The sequence below is a fragment of the Convolutriloba macropyga genome, chromosome 3 (assembly GCF_964194025.1).
Source record: "Convolutriloba macropyga chromosome 3, txConMacr16.3, whole genome shotgun sequence".
NCBI classification, from domain to species: Eukaryota; Metazoa; Xenacoelomorpha; order Acoela; family Convolutidae; genus Convolutriloba; species Convolutriloba macropyga.
In genome coordinates this window covers 27317265-27339172 of record NC_134470.1, presented here as the reverse complement: position 1 = coordinate 27339172, position 21908 = coordinate 27317265, and the positions used below count along the sequence as shown (strand labels likewise).

Sequence of the window (21908 nt, the reverse complement as noted above, 5' to 3'; positions counted from 1 at the left end):
AGAAAATATCTATATCTATGACATTCGAAAAATTAGGTCATCTGAATGGACAAACAGCATTAGCAGGGCTAGCTTTGGATCATTCTTGAACAGTTACAATCCAAAAATAATTTGGATTGTAATCAGTCGGTCTTTTTTTATATAAAAAAAATTCGACCTTTTTTATGTTAATTAAATAACAGAACATTTCAAATCAAATCTTACTAGTGATAGGTCCAATTGGCTTCCTAATGAGCTCCAAATAATCTATCTAATTTGTAACTTGAAAGCTTATGGTCGTTTTGTCTTTTAAAAATATTTGATTTTTAAATAAAAAATGGCTTATTGAACTTTGCCTCCCCGTTTTGCTTTTTTTGTCAACTTGTAGCTTAGTGTCAGTAATGAAAAAATGCTTATTTTTTCTACTGAATTCAAACTCAACCTTTATTGACGTTTCACGCCTCAAATTATGGTTTTCTGGCTTTGATACTACTAGAATTTACATTTTTCTTAATTTTTAGCATTTTGCACATTTTTCATGTCTTGTGTTTTTGTCGCATTATCACATTATTGGCGTCCAAAATAAGACATCGTTGATAATATTAAAATTCTTAAAGATTTAGATTTCAGTTTTAACGTCCTCGACAATACTTTCTCGAATAATTTATTTGAACTTTTTAATTCTGTTTTTAACTGTCGTTTTTACTTTGTCTTTTTAGTTGTATGAAATATCCTGTACAAGCACCCCATCTCATTGGCTTTCATGGAAGAATAGATGAGCCGATATTCTGATTTTAGTAGATAGCTGATGGCTTTCATGACTTTGAAAACAATTATTTTTGCAAATTAAAAAAGACACATTGATTTCGCAATTTGGTTCCTTTTTCTGTCTGTTTGTTACTTAGTCTCGTTAATTGCAGGCCGAATATGACATTATTGTTGTCAAAAGAGGGTGCCAAAACGATTGGTATCACAAAATCTTATGTTTTAAAGAATTCGTTATGCTTTTACTGGCTTCGACACAGGTTTTTCAAAAAAAAATAATTTAATTTTTGATTTTTGTCATATTTGACGTTCCTTTTATAGACGTAAGACATATTCTGCATTTTTGCAAGTCTCATGGGCTTCCTTCGGAAGAATAAACGAACCTATTTAATGATTTCATTGTGTAATTATGTAATCATTTTGGCTTTCATGTCTTTGAAAATAATTTTTTTTTCGAAAAAAAAACAAAGGTTAGTTAATTTTTACTTTGTTTCCTTTTTGTCCACTTGTTAACTAGTTTCATTAAAAAGAGGTCACATAATACCTTATCAGTGTTCGAAAAGGTGCAATCGAACATAGTGTTGGTGCCAAATTATGGCTTTACGGCTTCGAAAGCGTTTTCTGGCAAGTTTTAATTGATTTTTTGTTTGTTGTCTATTTGTTGTTCATTTTGTAACAGCATAAATAATGTAATACCTACAGTTGTTAATCTCCTTCTTGAGAAGCATTGGTAATTGTAAACCAATGCGATTTTTTAGTTGATTTCTAATGGTTTAACTTTGAATTTATTTGTTTTTAATAATTAAAAGCGAATTTTTCAAATTTACTGTTTTTGTCCTTTATTGTCTAACTGTTACCAAGCCTTATTATGGACTGGTCCTATATCTTTTCTGGTGAATTACAAGTTATTTTGTTTTTTTTCAGTTTTATCTGACTATATTATGACTTTGTTATTAAGTTTTGTTTTTTAAACGGACATAAAGTTTTTGATGTAATTAATGTTTGTTGTTGTTGTTGTTGTTGTTAAATTTTGCTGTTCGTCTTAAATCGCTTTCTTAATATTGATATATCTCAATAATTTAAGGCATCATTTTTTACTCCATTGAGTTTTTTGCTTTGGAGGCTATCTTTTTGTTCATACAACAATTTTTTTTGAAAAATACTTGAATTTTTGGGTTTTTTATCTGTTCTTCATTTGCTGGAGAATTATGTCAAAATTGTGGATGAGCGGGGTCGAAACCTTATGTGCGATCGCACATTACCGAGCCTCCTTGTTAACTTATGCATTACAACAAAACTGGTCATTAACAAGAACTTATTCATTAACAAGAATCATTATGACAATGAAAACACTCGCGGCAACCGACGCTCACATTTCATTTGACTACAGGAGAATAAGAGAGTTCATTAACATCTGGTAATTTTCAGCTTTTATTTTTCGATTGAAAAATAAAACAATTTGTATGAAGTTATGCGACTACAACTTTTCGACAAATACCGCATAACTAAATAAATTTTCCTATTCATTTCGCAATTGTTTTGAAGCATATGTTATGTACTTAGTATTTTGTTTTAGCACTTTTCAGGTTTTCTTTAAAAATTTTATTGTTTTAGAACGATAATTTTTGATAGATTTTTAACTATAACTTTTAACTTTCCGTATACAGCATAATATGATATGGTAATTTGATAACTTTATTTGAATTTTGATGTCAACCCGGGAAGTTTCATTTCATTTCATTAAGTAGCAAAAATGTTTTATTTTTGTTTTGCAGACGAGATACCTTGTAAGATTTGAGATGTATACATCGCGGAAATCGAATCTATTTTTAATTAAATTTTAGAAAATTACAAGACTGTTTGTTTAATGTCAAATTTCCATATAAGGCAGTTTTTCCTGCAATATAATTTTTCACTAAGAGAGCTCGAAGAACAATTAGCGAACTTTATATGAACCAGGAATATATAACAAACTTTTATGAAAACTATAATGTCTCTACCGAATACAATGATTTTTTCGACATTGATTATTCAATTCATGCAAACAGTAAGAATTTGTCAGTTTTTATCAGTCTTTTGTCAGTTGAGTGGTTAAAAAGAGGACAATACTGAAGGCAAAAAATGGTTTTCAGGCAAAAAATGAAACAAAAAGACTTAGTCGTTTTTGGCTAGAAATTGGAGCTATAGCTGATTATGTTAATCCAAAATCATCCCACATAAGAAATTAGTGTAACAATTTACAGCAAATAGGACACTTTTTTCATGCCAATAATGCTTCCGACAATCAGCCATGAATTATTCTAAAGTTACTACCTCGTAATGTTTTTGTCGGTGTTTAGTCAAAAGCAAAGCTATAATTTTTGGTGTGTTAGGACCTGTGCGTGAGACTGCACTTAGACGATAGGAGCAAGGAACACTTCTACTTGGAAGCAGAGGACATCCCTGGAGTGCTGAATGACAAGGCATTCCAGGACCACCAGGAGTGGGTACTCTACAAAATGGTACTCGTAAGTCATCCAAACATACTACTACAACTACCACTACCACTACCACTTTTATACCACTATCAATGCAACTACCTCTATTACTACCACTACTACCACTACCATATAAAACTACCTTCAAGTGAACTTATGTAGAGGTTTCTCAGAACAAACGGGCCGGTCTGATCCAATCTGGTGCTTCTTCTGCTGAAAATTTTTTCTGAAAGTACAAATAATTAATGCCGATACCAGACAAGGGTTTTATTCCTTTTTATAATATTCCGCCGATAATTATCATACGAAATTATAGTGACGTAACAGCCTGCAGTTGTTGCCTCATGCCGTTTGAATGATTACTCCGTATGTTTCTTCGCAAATACTTACAAATGCATTTTTATTTAAATAGTAAAATATTTTGCGAAAGATAAATGCAGGGAAAGGGTAAAAATACCAAGTCAATATGCTATATTTAGAAAACTGAAAACCTAGGAGAGATAACATTTTGGTTCTAGTTGAACGTCCAATTTTTTTATTGTTTCAATGAATTAACATCGAAGAACAAACAAAATGACAAAAGTACAAAAACAAATTGGAACGCCCATATATATATTTTTTCATCGCTAAACAAACGTGACCAAAGTCCGAAAAAGCAAATTAATACATTGCGCGTTTTGTGGAAATGAGTGACTTATTTTGTCAGAAAAAGTACATTTTGGTAAACATTTTCTACGGTCGAATATAGTTACTCAAAACGTGGAAAAAATCCGGGTCGAGGAAAAATAGAAAACATATTTAAGATAAGCGGTGAAAAGTTGTTTTTTCACCGCAAATTTTGTACATAATATTGCTGTGAAATGCGGTGAATAATTATTTTTTACCTCTTTCACCGGAATTCTTACAAATTTCCGGACAGGGATTCGAACCTCTCACCTGCTACATGTCTACAACATCTTATTCCACTCTGACATATGTAATTACGTCTATGATATTTTTTGTGTGTTTAAAGCAGTTTCAATAGACGTTGGAAAACAATTGTGGCGACTTTCGCGGCGCATTTTTGTAATAATTGCGGTCAAATGCGTTGATTATTTTTTTTCATCGCATTTACCACATTCACCGCATTTCGACAGAATGAGAGAACGCGAGAGACGCGCCAGAGACGAACAATTTAAATTCATCACATTCACTGCTTATCTCAAATGTTTTGACACTATTTTATAAGCGGTGAATTTATGTAATTTCACCACTAAGTTAAGCGGTGAATTTATGTAATTTCACCGCTTTCACTGCTTATCTCATAGAATTTTGGCTTTTTTAAGCCGTGAAATTATGTAATTTAAACGCTAACAGGTAACAGATTTTTTTCACCCCATTCACCACCTCATTTATGTCAATTCACCGCATTCACCGCTAATCTTACAATGTTTTTCGCATTCACCGTTTATCTTGCATATTTTTGCGTTGAATGACGGTGAACCTCAAACCGGGAAGTAAATTCTTTCTCACAAAAAGGCTTACATTTTCTAACTAGTATTCACGGATAAATAAGAAAAAGATATACTGAGATTCTGTCGATAACGGTTTAGCCCATTTGATTTTGTGGCTCCGAGAACAGTATACATGATGACTGATGTCAACAACATTTGTTTCATTTAAAACTATTGGGCGTATCGATTATCATAAAAGTATCCAAGATTTTGTGATAGTTATTTTTGAAAAATGGCAATGAAAATTTAGGAGGATTTTTTAATAAATATCATTCCAAAATACAGATCAGAAACGGATTGACGGCTCAGAGCGCGGCAAAAAATGTTGATACCGTTTAAATCGTTTGCTTTTTAAACTAGAGGCGAAAAACTTTCTATTATTTCTAATTTTTGTCAGTTTATTTGATAAAAAGCTTTCGCAGTCGATTGTTTGGCTTGGGTCTGCGACCTTGACCAGGGTCTTTTTCAGCTCAATATAACTCGTGAAATGAGGTAAATGGAATTAACGCTGAGTTAATAAACTCCATTTGATGGACGGAAAGTTCTCAAGTTTAAGAAATGTCAAATGAAATGAATGCGCTGAATCCGTCGGAATCACATTCGAAACAGTCAGTCAGTGATATATATTCAGCCCACTTCAAGCTCTTAACTTTTGTCTTTCGTTCTTCTTTACTTAACTGCGTTTCGGTTTTGCCATTTTTCAAAAGACCATATCAAAAATTTAGTTTGTTCTCTATTTAAAGCCAAAAAACGAAAAGCTCTTACATCTAAATTCGGCGAAGCGAAAGATACCATAAACTAATTTTTTAATAAGTTATGGGTTTGGTTTCTAAATTAGGATTTCTACAGACTAGATGATGAATGTGTTTAAGCCTCGGGAGAACAATAACAAAGTTTGGGTTTGTTTTATGTGGTTTTTTTTGCTTCGGTGGGACAAAATGAGGAATTATGAAACGTGATGATGGATATGCAATAAAGTTTAACAAAATTAAAAATGTGTTTCAGACTGGAGAGAACAATGTTGAGAGTGAGGAAGAGAGAAATTGTGACGATGTGTTGGTGTTGAGGTGCAATGTACAGAGAAAGTTCAAATACTTTGTATACAACTGCTTCCTCGTCATGGTATGACATAATCAAACAAATAGCCTGCCCTTGCGTATAAACTGGCAAAAGTTTCGTGAATTAAGCATTAATGCCCAAATCGTAAAATTGTGTCTTGATTGTTTCCTTGAATTTTTGTCCGAGGAAGCGCTCAATTGTGTGGGAATTATGCATTTTTTTCATTCATTTATCTATAGAGGTTTTTGTATGATTACAGTATAAAATTGAGAAAAAATATGTAATTTTCTCTTTAAAATGATCAGAGCTCTGACAAAGAAGTATGTGCGCTTACAAAAAAATATACGTGACAAAGAAGTATGTAGCACACATTAAATGCAGAATAGTAAAAAGAGTTAATGGCAGTTTGTTATCCGGAATCACAAAAATACATTTTGAATTCAGATTTGGAGAATTATATGAATTAATCTAAGGTTGCTCATAACTAGTCGGTATATAAATGAAATAAAACTCTGATATCATTGTGCAAAAACAAGAGAAAACTTTTCAGGTGGTAGCTCGAGTCCATGTACAGACTTTAGTGGGTTTCTTCATTAGGTTGTTGTCATTCTCAATTGAACAGTTTCTTACATATTTTAAGGGCAAACATATTGCAAACATATTGCAATCCATAGATATGTTCACTTTCGATTTTGTTTTTTTTTCGCATTGTTTACCGAGATTTTATGTTCCCAACATGATTTCCTCAAACCAACAATATCAAAATCAATTACACGCTTGATAGGTGTCACGTCATGTTTGACCCTAGGTTATGAATTGGTCGTGGGTTCTTGTCGCAAGTTTGATACTGAGTGGTCTGATTGGAGCCTGTTGTTGATAACTCTGGTCTGAAAATTTTATCCAGTTAATAAAAATCGTTTCTTTTCAAGAGAAACATATTTTTTCTTTTGACCCAAAAATTTTCAAAAGGTTCATTTTTGTTTTCTGTTTGAAATTCATTTTAACGGATTGACAATTGCGGAGTATATTTGAGTGCTTTAATCTGAGTGCTTTAAATATATACATCATGATCATTTCAATGCTTATATTCACGAGGTACCATCTTCCTTCGAGTCTTTTTTTCATACTCTTTTGTTGGCTCAAAGTAAGTAAATTGTCAGACCATTGTAAAAGAAGTTTTAATCTGTCCAAATTCAACTTCAACTATATGCAATTTATTCAATTTATGTGTTTATTTGCTCTCGAAAGATCTTTGAGGCTATTATTGTAATTACGTTTGTCTATTTTACTTGTATTCTATCTAAGAGTTTTGCCTGACCAATTTGAACCTTTGTTTTAGAACATTCTTTGCTCTCAACTAATTTGTTCTCGCTTGACTCCTTCATTTTTGCGTGTTCCAAATTGCTCTCTTTCCAAAGTAAAATCTGTTGCTAACACAAAAACGATTGTCATCTAAGGAGAGCCAAAGCCGGCATAGATTAGTGGAATTTGAATCACACTGTCATGTGGATTGAAACTCCTTCTAGGGTCGGTTTTTCTTTAACACTTAAAAAAATTTCTGATACAACACCCTCTCTGAAGTTTAATTTCGCCGACTGTCATTTGCGTGCATGTCATCCAACGTTAGTCAGCTTGTATTAGATTTGCCACGTTCTAGGTTTGCCACAAGGAATGCCACGCTTCTATTACCTGTCTGTAATCTATATTGATTCTCAACACAGTTAGATACCACAATTTTCGAAAGAAAAGGTGAATACTCATATTTTGTTCAAAGCCGTGTCTTTATTATTGTTTAAATCGCTCAATTGTAATAATAGGAAACTTCCCCCCCCCCCCCAAGATTCAACTTACTTCCAATTTCAAAAGGTATTCTTTTGTTAGAATTTCTCAATTTTTTTTATAAGTTTACAAGTAGAAACTAAAATTAGAGTCATTAGCAATTTATTTGAACATTTTAAAAATGTACAATTCCTCAAATTAATATTGAGCTTTTGAGCTTATTAAAATGTGCGTTAGGACGGTGTCCCGCTTTTTCACCCCTATTCATTTAACCCCCTATCATTTAACCCCGATTTATTAGAAAGAAAAGAAGTAGAACCCGTTAGGACACCTTGGTCTCAAAATAATTTGCAAAACTCAATTTGCGAAACTTGAATTCCAAGAATTCTCGGAATTCTTGATAATAAATATGAAAGATAAATTGACTTCATGTAAATATTGTTTTGCAGATTATCAAATCTAGTTTATTTTCAAAGCAGCGACGGTAGTCTATTCAGTGCTCACTTTAATGAAGTTAGAATTCAGACTAAACAAAGATTAAAGGATCGCAGGGCACTAAGCTTGTGATAACTTCAATATCGTGCGTCAGTATCTAACGAGTCTAAATTGTGGTAAAAGTGTTGTTTGAAATTACATTACCTCGGCCTTCCGCGTAATTGAGTTTTAGAAGCAACTCAACCTCTCACAATCGGACTTCGGTATTCTGAAACCTCGTATATCCATGACTTTTGGTGCTTAAAATTGAAACATACAAACTCTATCGGTTGCTCATTTTGCGGTACAAACGGTTACTTGAAATTTCAAATTATGTAACCAAATGTCTACGTAGCACTTTAAGGAGAAAATAGAGAACCAAAAAATACCGCAACCAAAATTCCGTTCATCCATTATTTAATAGTAACAAAGAGGTTAAAAACAGCATTAAATGCAAAGTACGCGATGATGTAATGCAAAGGTTACACTTATAAGAGAGTATTTTGTTTGTTAGTCAGTGCTTTCCTGAGAAAACCAACCACTGCTTTCGTCAAAAAATACTATTTTTAAAAAAAAATAAAAAGGTGCACAGTAAGCAAACATGTCTCAACTCCCTTCTCATTAGCAGTGAGTGACAGACAACGATCAAATAGAAAATTTTGTAATTTGAGTTTTTTGGGGCTTTTTTTGAACAACAGTAGTGACACAACCTCGTCAAATATTTTCAGTTCAAGTGAGTATCGTCCATGGTAACTAATAAATCTATAAGCAGTCGAAATCAGTGGCAAAAGTATAGATTTTGTCACCCGCACTCATGGTTAAGGTCAAAAATGTGCACAATTTTTAGCATTTTCTGCAGAAAATTTTTAGAGATTTAATTGTTTTTACGAGCCGTGATATGGTTAGTTGCAAAACTGTTGATTGGCTTCTTGACCCGAACAAATTTTTGCAAAGAATTTAACAGCAATTAATCAACCATTAAGGCTGATTTCTGTTTAAATAGTTCGAATTTCGAAGCGACTCTGAGCCAGTGTTGCTAACTGTAATTGATGTCCACACACACATTTACAACTTTTTTCTTATACAAATAATATATCAGCCTCTGAGTGCTGATAATAAATATTTATAAAACAAAAACTTTTAAATAGAACTTTATATTGTGTTTCCTTCAAAGATTCACAATTCGTTCAAAAAAGAAGAAAAGGTGGAAATCAACTAAGAAGCATCTGAGTTCTTGCCAAAGTAATGAAAATTTTAAGAAATCAACTGAGTTCTTGCCAAAGTAATGAAAATTTTAAGAGAGAGCTGAACAAAGATTTTAGTACCAAAAAAATAGTACCAAATAAACTAAGATTAACTGGGAAACATAATTATTTTAAGCTAGTTTTTCCCACAAGTAACTAATAAAGAGAACAATTTGATCTCAATATTTCGTTGCTTTGAATTATTAAATCTTGAGAAACTGATTATCAAAGGAGTTTGTCCAGACAAAATTTGTGGACAAAAAATCATTTCTTAAACAGGTGTATTCTATATATATTCATATTCTATATATTTTATATATATATATATATATATATATATATATATTTTATATGTATATATATATATATATATATATATATATATATATATATATATTCTTAAACTTCATATTCTATATATTCTCAGAAATTTGTTGTTCATTTTCTACGGTTTTTTTCAAAATGTTTTAACTCAATGTAAAATTTACCCCATATATCATATTGATATATTGAATAGTTTTGGTAAAACGGGAAGCGCAGTGAGAATGGCGGATTACAGAATCTGAGGGTTTAATCTAAGTTGTTTTTCAAACGGCGAATTAACATGAACAAAAATTGTGGAATGAAAAAAATGTTGTTTACCCCTTTTGAATTGTTTTCCTCTATAAGCCCTTTAGGCCAATAAAAAAATCCAATTGCTATTTTTGACTATTTAGGGCATGATATTTCTAGAGGATAAGTAGCTGCTTTCTAAGAAGTTGCAAAATGTCAAGAAGTTTTTCACTGACAAAGACTTATACTAGACTATTCATAAAGTCTTATATTAAACTGGAACTTCCCAATTCTTTAGAAGTTCAAAAAACGCGTGCTCTCTTTCTGTTGCTCTCTCTCTCTCTCTCTCTCTCTCTCTCTCTCTTTTTTTTTTCTCTCTCTCTCTATCTCTCTTTTCTTTCTTTCAACAAAGTGGAAGGCTATGAAGTTAGAAAACTTGACTATTAATCATTAACTTTGTACTAACCTCCAAAAATTAAAGAAGTTTTAATCCTTTCTCTATACAGAAAATTTCTTTTTCTGCTGAAATATTTTACAGTTGTGAAAAGCAGTGTTTGTCAATACTTGGCTGCTTTGGCAAACTACGATTTCATGAGCAACTAGTTGTTGCACGCTTTGGAAAATTTTTATACCTAGAAATTGTTGTACGCTGTGCCCTAACTTCAACGCGATATTGGGAAAACACTCAATTGTGATTAATTGCTTTTGAAAGAAATTTGTTGCAATTATTCTAAATGTGTTGAACGATAACTTCTCTGTGTATGCATTGGACTTTACGAATGACTGAGTTTCTAATATTTAGTAATTAAGAAGTGCGTGTAATATTCAAGGTCGAATGGTCATTTTGAGTAGTTTTATTGCCATAACAGTCTTTTCTCCCTATTCAAACCACAGATATCCCACCTACCTGCCTGCTCTATCTGTCCCTGCCCACCTATCTCCACCTACCTATGCCCCAACCTACCGTTTCTAACCCCATTAAAACCCACCACATAACCACATATGTTCATTAACATTAACATGACATACATAACCACATATAGGTTGATAAAGATTTGAACCATTTTTGATTCTGCAACTCACTGACAGGCTAGTTTTGATAAAAATTTGAATCAGACAATTGTGCGCTGGCTACGGACAGTCTGAGTTTTACTTAAGTTTAAATACGTTGAGAAATGTGTTTTTTAATTCCTTGGAAACCTATTTCGATTTGGGGTTTGTTTCAGTTGTTCTTCGCAGTGATGTCGTTGTGCAACTTCACCAATACCCCTGACCATGTCCAGTTCCGAGTGTCTGGAACCCTCACTCTCGTTCTCACTTCTGTCGCTTACAAACTCATGCTCTCTAACACCTTGCCAACCATCTCCTATCTCACACTCGTCGTATGTAATTTTACATTCAAGTTTGAAAATCTGATTTAGAATCTACTTTAGTTTTTATCTTGCTTTTTTAAAGTCAGTCAATTGCAGATATTGGATATACTTGGTCATTTTGTAATTTGCAAAGGGGTGGGTAAACCCAGGCACAAACATTTTGTTTCAACATACAAAAGTATAATTGAAAAGTACATACATTGAGGCGCACGCTTATGACCTTAAAAAGTAATGAAACTGTTCTTGTTGATTATTATTATTGAGTGAGTGACTCAAAAGATAAAAAATATTTTATCTCAATTCACTTAATTTGACAAGTTAATGAAAATTCGTTGCCATATACCATTCGTTTTGCAATGGTTTATTCCGTTTGTTTCGTACAGACCAGATATTCCAGTTTTTGGTTTCGAGAATCTACGCAGAAAAGAGTTATTCGATTTGAAATCACATGACATAGCAAGTCACTACCGCTCAGAAAAATTTCAAAACCCATGGAATCACTGTTATCAGAATGTTTGTTGTATTTTTTTTTACATCTTTGCGGTCCAGATTTTGTCAGATCTCGAGAATCTGACTACACTATGCGGTTGCGTTTACGCTAAGCCAAATAAAGAACCATGTTTTATAAAATCTTACCATTTCAGAATAATCCAGTAAGAGAAACACTTGTCATAAAAGATTTTTCCCCTAAGATATGTTATCAGCTTTTGAGCAGTAAAGTTTTTAGTTGAATTTTTTTTCTGATTATATGTCTCGTCAGATCTTACTTGAAAACTTTTCTTCTCAATTGAATTGTTCTTTGATTTTGAAAATATCATAACACTCATACAAATTTTGATCTTAACCAGTAAGATCGTATAACATCTTGCACGAACGAGCCTCTCCTGTACCTAACTTTCAGAGTAATTTAATACTAAATTAGGATGTTTTTCAGAAACGGTTCAGAACTGATTCAAAGTCTCAAAGTCTGTTCGCTACACATTTTGCTCTGGTGTTTTTTGATTCGGGCTCAACAGGCCAAACCGATGTAAAAAGAAAAATAACAATGAGCGGTTCTCTGAATTCAAAAATTTGTCAAAGAACCAATATCAAAATGTTTCTCAAAAAGCAGCATATATTACCAAAATTGTGTTTCGCTTTTAGGCTGGAGTTGTTGGCATTTTGCTCCAAAATTTGATAAAAATGGTGTTACAAATCCGATAAAAAAAGGTTTTTGAGTGTGTCTGATGTGTTGAGAAACTTTTCTGATTCACTTTGATACAGATTCAATTCAAAAATGCATTCTGAATCTTCCTCTGATTCAGAGAGGTTTCAGAGTTGATAAAGACTAATCTGAAAACTTTCTGATTGAGTACTAATTAATAATAATTAATTATAATTTTGGTTCCTGCGTAATCGCAGTGGAACAGCATTAGGCCTACAGTAGCCTGTTCTCAGCTGCTCTTTTTCTTATTATTCCCCACATTTCAGACTGAACTCTTTATGAGCAACATTGCTCTTTTTTGATGACTATAGCCACTTTTTTGCGTCTGTAACTTTCACGTGGTACCATCAGTGCAGCCAACATTCATCAGGCTATGGTCAACCTTAAGCTATGGTTAAGTATGAGCTCATCCTCAAACAGACAGCTTAACGGAGGCACTGGATTGATCTCTCAATCATTGGCGTGTGAATCACACACCTTACCTATCGGCTATCACACTAGTACTGAAAGTAAATGTTACTCTGAAAACGTTCTGAATCAGTTCTGATGCTGACTGGATGTTAGGTACGGGCTCAGTAAATATTTTTTATCAAATCTTACACAACAAATTTTCAGAACCACGGAGTTATATGGTAAGAGGCGTTGAAAGTGGTGTTAATACCAAAAATTTTAAGAGCTCAAATAATCTATTTGTTAATTTAGGCCTCGACATATGAAATATTTTGAATCAACAGAATAACGGCATGACAAATTCATACTGGACTCAAAATTAAAAAAAGGTTTAACATTTTTTTTGCTGTTCAATTTAGCTTGACCAAAATTTTCACGCTTGACACAAATGATTTGCTGCAGTTTTGCTCGACCAAAAATTTGCACGCTGCATACAGAAATTTTGCAATCTCCTTCAATGATTGCTAGTACATATAATATAGTCAACGGTTGTGATTTTTCAATATATTCAACGCTGACGATTTTAACTACCTATAGATCAATTCAACTGAACAAATTCACTTTATCGACTTGTAAATTCTTTTTTCCTTAAAAACTCAAAATTTCTCAAGTCTTTTTGTAACAGTTCAAATGTCTTTTAAGTTGATATACCCCAATGCTGAGCCGTTTTGGTGATGTTTCCCGGATGTTTGAATCCCTAGGAAATTAATGAACAAAAACCAAAAATCTGAAAACCAAAGTCAGAAGTCAGCTGTAAGTCAGCTGCATAGAAATTTCACAAATACATACACCTTTGAATTTTTTCTTCCTGAAGACAACTTATTAGTTTTTTTTGCACTACTCAGAAGACATTCATTATCTTATTTGGAATCGACTATTATCTGGGACTTCTTTTAGTATTTTTCATCTGGTGCTGGTGAGACCAATCCAATATTTTCAAAATTAACAATTGTTTCACTTTCAGGTCTTTTTTAGGTCAATGTTGTTTTTTTCTTCTCACCGTTTTTTTTCCAGAATGAGTCACTAGTGTGTTATAACCAAGCCCAGTGTATCCAGCGACGAAATCGAAGCGGCTGTTCTAGCGAAATGGAACAAAGATAAACTCATTCAAGAAATTCTAAAACTAAGAGAGAACAAAAGATCATCACTCGTTACTAGTAACTTGCAACAGGATGAAATAACAGAATTAAAAAAAGACTTAGAAAAAAACAAGCAAGCAAGTAGAGAACTCCAAACAGCTCTAGACAACGACAAATCCCTATATGACCAAGCAATGTCAGAAATTGTTTTTTTGATAGGACAAAATGAGAAAATGTTGACAAAAATTTTTGATGGCAACAAAGACAAAGAAACTAAACAAGTTTATGCCAACAACAGACAGTTTTTTCCGAAGTTTGTACCATGATTTACTAAACACCTTGTCATATCAGAAAGCACGTATAAATTTGTAAAACAGGGTGATATAAGTAATGAAACTGCAAAACACTCATAACCTTCGGCATCCATAAGTGATGTTAATAACATTATGGACTCTTATTCGGCTGGAGCAAAACTTGAATGTCTTGTTTTTCATTTGGGACACAATGCAATTGACCAAGGTACTGATGGAAAAAGGGCAGCTGAGCAAATGCGTGACTTAGTCAGTAAGTGTTTAACTAAATTCAAGCCCCAAAAGGTTGCTATTTGCCAAATTCCACAGGTTAAAAATGGACTATACGGACGGGACTCGAGCAACAAAGAAATTGATGCCTATAACCAAGTAATCAACAGCATTGCTGACCAATATAGAGGCGAATTTCACTGGTCAAATGTATACGTCCTCAATTATGGTCTCGAGGTAAACGATATCAGACAAGATGGTGTGCACCAAAACATATATGGAATTCAAAAAATAGTTACAACTTTGCGGTAACATATGAAAAAAATTGGCTACAACTGTTCATCAATCGATATATCATTGAAACAGATGCGTCCTTAACATGAAAATGGAAATTTTTTGGCATTCAAAAAGGGATGGAATAACTTCAATAGTCCGAATGAGTTCTGATACATTTGGGTGACTTAATTCTTAGTTCTTTAATAGAAACGTTGAATGTTTCTTTTGAAGAAAACATTAGTTTTGTTTGTGATTTTGATAATAGGCTTTGTTTGTAAAGGGGGGAGGTTGCTTTTGTCAAAAGTCACTCAAATCATACTAAAACCAAAACTTTTTTTTTGTCAGATTTATTTCAATAATTTGTTTTCACTAGGGTTTGGTTTCATCAATATTACGCATTTATTATCCGTCATATCAATTATTCTGCAAAACAGTGGAGATATTGAAATAAACCCTGGCCCGGCTCAAATAGAAAAATTTAAAACATTAGACCAGTACTACAAAGAAAAGAACAGAACAGACGATTATCTCAAGTTCTGGTACATGAATTGTAGAAGCCTAAATAAAAAATACGAAAAGTTAACAATTTTTTTGACAACTCTCGGCCAGTTGTCTTTCCTAGCTGTTACCGAAACATGGATTAAAGAGAACAATACTATTCCAGATTCTTTTTTGAGCAGTAGTCATCAATTTATTCACCAGCCGAGATAATCATCGACTGAACTGGAAAGAGGGGGAGGTGTAGGCATATGGATACCCAAGAAATTTTCAATCAAAATAAGAAATGACTTGAACACCATCAACCGGAGTTTCTTTGAATCACTATGGATAGAAGTAACTGAGCCTCTGAAAGAAAAACCGCTCATAAATGTGGCGTATTGTTCAAACGTAAACCTTTCAAAATTCTTCCTTGATGAAATGACATCAGAACTTTCACATTTTTACTCTAGCACTGACAATCTAATACTGTTTGGAGATTACAACATAAATATACTTAAAGAATCTGGGAAACAATTACTACACAACTTCATTGCAGATAACGGGCTTCAGTATGTAAATACAAAAAAAGCAACATGGACAAATGGAAATTTTTTTCTTTATTCGACCACTGCTATATTTCTAAAAATCAAATCTTCGAAACAGATATAATAGAGTCAATACTTGAAAATGATCATTTCACTATTGTATATCAATCATCATTGAAATTAGAATGGATGCAGCAAAAGAAAGAATATTTAATGCGAGATAAAAAGAGATACACAAGAAGTAAGTTTAACCGTGATATTGTTTTGCAAGACTGGTCAATAATGTACAAAATCATTGGAGCAAATGAAATTTTTCATAAATTTATTGAAATTTTTGAAAATGGAAAAAGGGCAGCTGAGCAAATGCGTGACTTAGTCAGTAAGTGTTTAACTAAATTCAAGCCCCAAAAGGTTGCTATTTGCCAAATTCCACAAGTTAAAAATCGACTATACGGACGGGACTCGAACAACAAAGAAATTGATGCCTATAACCAAGTAATCAACAGCATTGCTGACCAATATAGAGGCGAATTTCACTGGTCAAATGTATACGTCCTCAATTATGGTCTCGAGGTAAACGATATCAGACAAGATGGTGTGCACCAAAACATATATGGAATTCAAAAAATAGTTACAACTTTGCGGTAACATATGAAAAAAATTGGCTACAACTGTTCATCAATCGATATATCATTGAAACAGATGCGTCCTTAACATGAAAATGGAAATTTTTTGGCATTCAAAAAGAGATGGAATAACTTCAATAGTCCGAATGAGTTCTGATACATTTGGGTGACTTATTTCTTAGTTCTTTAATAGAAACGTTGAATGTTTCTTTTGAAGAAAACATCAGTTTTGTTTGTGATTTTGATAATAGGCTTTGTTTGTAAAGGGGGGAGGTTGCTTTTGTCAAAAGTCACTCAAATCATACTAAAACCAAAACTTATTTTTTGTCAGATTTATTTCAATAATTTGTTTTCACTAGGGTTTGGTTTCATCAATATTACGTATTTATTATCCGTCATATCAATTATTCTGCAAAACAGTAGAGATATTGAAATAAACCCTGGCCCGGCTCAAATAGAACAATTTAAAACAATAGACCAGTACTACAAAGAAAAGAACAGAACAGACGATTGTCTCGAGTTCTGGTACATGAATTGTAGAAGCCTAAATAAAAAATACGAAAAGTTAACAATTTTTTTGACAACTCTCGGCCAGTTGTCTTTCCTAGCTGTTACCGAAACATGGATTAAAGAGAACAATACTATTCCAGATTCTTTTTTGAGCAGTAGTCATCAATTTATTCACCAGCCGAGATAATCATCGACTGAACTGGAAAGAGGGGGAGGTGTAGGCATATGGATACCCAAGAAATTTTCAATCAAAATAAGAAATGACTTGAACACCATCAACCGGAGTTTCTTTGAATCACTATGGATAGAAGTAACTGAGCCTCTGAAAGAAAAACCGCTCATAAATGCGGCGTGTTGTTCAAACGTAAACCTTTCAAAATTCTTCCTTGATGAAATGAAATCAGAAACTTCAAATATTTACTCTAGCACTGACAATCTAATCCTGTTTGGAGATTACAACATAAATATACTTAAAGAAACTGGGAAGCAATTACTAAACAACTTCCTTGTAGATAACGGGCTTCAGTATGTAAACACAGAAAAAGCAACATAAACAAATGGAGAAAAATTTTCTTTAATCGACCACTGCTTTATTTCTAAAAATCAAATCTTCGAAACAGATATAATAGAGTCAGTACTTGAAAATGATCATTTCACTATTGTATGTCAATCATCATTGAAATTAGAATGGAAGCAGCAAAAGACAGAATATTTAATGCGAGATAAAAAGAAATACGCAAGAAGTAAGTTTAACCGTGAGATTGCTTTGCAAGACTGGTCACTAATGTACAAAATCATTGGAGCAAATGAAATTTTTCACAAATTTATTGAAATTTTTTAAAATGTATTAAATATTCACGCACCTTTGAAAAATATTGAAGTGAAAACAAATAAGGAGCACAAAAAATATTATACTATCATACAATACATAAAATACACTATCAAAAGAACTGCGTAGTCTCATTAATGAAAAGCATCGTGTATACAATGAATGGAAAAAAATCCTAATCAAGAGCTCTTTAACAGGTACAAAGTACTTAGAAACAATGTTACTAGAAAATTGCGTAAAGCATCTGACGATTATACAAAACAATTTTACGAGAATCTCCCAACTTCAAAAGAACAATGGAAATTTATCAAGAACAAAATTAACTCAAATAAACAGACAGAAAACATTGCGAAGCTGAAAGGGGGTCATAACGTAATATCAGATGAAAAAAGCGTTGCTAACTGTTTGAATAATTGCTTTGCCCGTCTTGGACTTTACAAGGGCGAAATAATTGCTCCTAAGTTGCCTTCTGTTAATTTTAAGGGAAATGAATTCAATTTCAGGCCGGTAACCAGAAGAGAACTATACAAAATTATTGACCAACCAGCAACACAAAAATCAGTTGGACCAGGGTATATACCATCTTGGGCATTGAATGATTGTAAGTTGTCCACTGGAACTCATTTACAGTTTGCTACTAATGAGTATATAAACGCAAACACATTCCCGGAAAATTTAAAAGAAGCCTATGTCACTCCCATCTATAAGAAAGGAGACAGGCATAACCCTGAAAACTATCAACCAATTTTGGTCACTCCAACCTTAGCAAAAATTTTTGAAAGACTTCTCTTAGAGCAAATGTCGGAACATATAGATATGAATAAAATAATTAACAAAAAGCAATTTGGTTTCCAAAAACAAAAGTCGTGTCTATAAACAATAATTGCACTGACAGAGAAAATAAATCATTATGTTGAGGAAAAAGATATAGTCTTAACAATTTTTTTGGTTTTAGTGAAAGCTTTTTACTCAATATCCTTGGACATTTTTGTTCAAAAAATTGAAAAATATGGTTTTGGAGAAAACGCAAGAGTCTTATTGAATTCGTTTCTAATCAACAGGAAACAGTTTGTTAGAAACGGAATAGTTGAATCCGACTGGACAATTATAAATCATGGTGTTCCACAAGGTACTGTACTAAGACCACTAGTTTTCATACTTTATGTAAATGACTTCGGTGAGAAAATAGTGAAAAGTTCGAATGGATTACAATTTGCAGATGACACAGCAATTTTTGTCATGAAAAAAATGAACAGTGTTTAGAAGCAAAGGCTAAAAAAATATGGATGGATACTGAACAATATATGAAATAAAACAAGTTAACTCTAAATGAAGGGAAAACAGAAATAATGGTTTTCAAAAATGAAAAGTTACCAACTTTCAATTGCGTTGAATTTAATAGTCTTTCATTGAAACCAACAGATGAATGCAGATACTTAGGTGTTATTCTTGACAAAGAGTTGACATACCAAAAACTACTTAATAATGTGATCGGTAAAATGCCTTTAGCTATCAGATCAGTTTATTTGGTACGCAATCAAATACCTTTAAAGGCTCGAATAAATCTCTTTAGATCACTTGTTTTATCGCATTTAGCATTTAGTGCAATATTTTTTCAAAGTTTGCCGTCCTACTCAATTGACAGAATAAACAAACAAATTAGATAGGGCATAAAAGCTTTCTTTTTTCGAACAAAATATGATAGTGCTCATAAACTACTTCTTGAAAATAAAATACTTCCCGCAGAACTTCAAATAGCAAAAACTTCATTAAATAGACTTTTCGATATTGTCCAACAAACAAACATACAAGACCAAAAAAAATTCAGAATAATCGGAGACGTTGAAATTAAAGTTAATAATCGTACATATGATTTTTCTATCAAAACAAAATGTAAATCAAAATGGAGTCAAAATTCAATTACAAGAAACTTTGTTCGGAAATGGAATAAACTTCCAAAAGCTCTCAGAAAGGAAAAATCAAAGAAAAATTTTAAAAAAGAATTATTGGAAGAGATGCAAAAAAGACACGAACGAGTTCCAATGGACAAAAAAATTGAAGGCTTTAAAAGTTTATTTTTATAAAATAATTCACGAGAACTAGAAACTGAACCTTAGTTTTTTATTATGATTATTATGTTTAGTTATTTAAGGGAAAGATGTAGTATGTTTGATTTATAATATTACAACATGTAACTTTAAACCTTGAGGTTATTCGAATATACATGTTTGAGATTTAAAAAAAAGGTTAATTCATCCTGTGAGAAGACTATGTTCAACCAATACAATGTACTAAAAACCATGGTCGATCCATATGTGTTAACATGGGTAACCCAATGGAGACACCAGACAAAAGGTTTAAACTGAACGACGCAAAACCTTACCTGCTGTTTAGCGTGGTCTTTCTTCTCATATAAGCTGAAATGGCGAAACTGGTTAGTGTTTTTCATTAAATTAAGAGAACGTAACTGCGATACTGAGTTACTGACCCCATCCCCTAGACCAAAAGTCGAGGTCTAGATTAGGGGTTCAATTTATGCACTAATCTTCATCCTGCATAAACACAGCCTGAATGTGAAATATATCATCTATGTGTATTTGATTTGAGTGCAGGACTTCTACGTTCTGTTTGCGATTCTGATGCTGACAGTGTTGGTGGTGTGTTTCTCTGTGCTCCACATCATCTTCAGAGTGAGTGACTTGCAGGGACAGGAGAGGGAGGACTTCTTCTGGCAGTTGGACCTCTGGACTGTCACCACCCTAGCTGTCATCTACTTCCTATGGAACGTCTCATTCGGCATACTAGCCATTGTCAAGGTCACACAACATCATCTTGCCTACTTCATTTTCTGGTCGAACTAGGACAAATCATCATGAAAATAATTATTCCATATCTTTCTTGGCGCACTGGTACTATAAGATCCAGGAATGTACTGGCCCGTAACTCATATTTAAACTTTATGAGCAAGCCCTCCCCAGGATGAGGTGAGCGACCCAAGCCAGCTCTGATCAGACCATCCAGACTAAAATCGGTTCTGATCAGACAGACTTAAATCGGGTACTGAGGGTTCCAAACCGACTTGACTCGCACACTGGGTGTGCCAGACCCGCTTCAGTCGTGCACTGGGGGTACCCCGACTGATATTTTTAACTGTTGAAGTATCAGTAATCATCGGTATAATCTATTATTTTCAAAGAAGAGACGTAATTTTTTGTATATGTTTTTTGGCAGACTTTCCAGACTCTGGAAAAGTTTTTTATGAGACCGTACAGACTCTGGAAAGGTTTCTATCCAAAATATCCAGATGGTAACCCAAAACTATCCAGATCCTAGAACACGCTATGATCAGACTGTACAGACCGCAGGCAGTGTCCTGATCTGACCGTGCAGGCTCTGGTTGGTTAGGCGGTACTGCCAGACTCTGTGGCGTGGTCGCGATTTCCCCCATCCTGGGTCACAGATGGGGCGAACGCATTTTCCGTACTCAATTTATATAGTGGGAGTCTACCTCCCGCATTGAGAGAAAAAGACATATTTTTTTCTGTTCTGTCATTTTCTTCTCCCGTTTTGTCAATTTTATTTATGTAAAAACCGTCGAAGTCAAACAAAAAGAAAAAAGACCGTTGCTCTGTGCAAGATAATCAACAATCATTGACGAAATTGTGAAAATGTAACATCATTTCGGTCTGTCGAGTGGGCACTAAAAAACCGCAAAAGTGTATAACAGTCTTTCCATGGATAATTCTTGCTAAATCATTGACAAGGATATAAGCTTTCGTTAACATAAACTCGTGCGTTTAGCTGACGTACATTTTGGCTAACAAAAGGTCTTTTCATGCCAACTTCGGCCAGTTTTAGCGAACGTCTTTTGAAAAAAATTGAAGATCTCTTATATACAAAAAAACTTTCATTAGATTCCGAAACGTAAATTTTGTACAAAATTTAATGCAAGTTTTATTGGTCGATTAAATTACACGGTAATTTGTAGAATTAACAAAATTGATGCATTTCTAATCTGAGAGCAAATTTTGGTGGCATCAAAAACTTTTTTTTATATGGACAATATTCGAACGTAACAGCATGTAATAGTAAAAAGGAAGGAAGTTTATTCAATATTTTCGTATAGTTTTCAGACATTTCTAATAACTAGGTTGTGTCTCAAGAATAACGCAGAAAACTATTTTGGTTTTTTT

General features: G+C 33.2%; 1 protein-coding gene across 4 annotated transcripts in view; it reads left to right on the top strand.

The window, feature by feature from the left end:
• LOC142336120 (uncharacterized) overlaps positions 1-21908 on the top strand; it is a 72304-nt gene that overhangs the window by 36989 nt on the left and 13407 nt on the right. For all 4 annotated transcript variants that reach the window (XR_012758892.1, XR_012758891.1, XM_075384671.1 and 1 more), the window contains exons 4-7: positions 3117-3251; positions 5720-5836; positions 11049-11204; positions 20328-20531. Coding sequence is in view for 2 of the 4 variants with exons in the window: in XM_075384671.1 (XP_075240786.1) it covers positions 3117-3251; positions 5720-5836; positions 11049-11204; positions 20328-20531 (612 nt within the window). In the remaining 2 variants the exon portion in view is untranslated. The remainder of the gene's footprint in view (positions 1-3116; positions 3252-5719; positions 5837-11048; positions 11205-20327; positions 20532-21908) is intronic.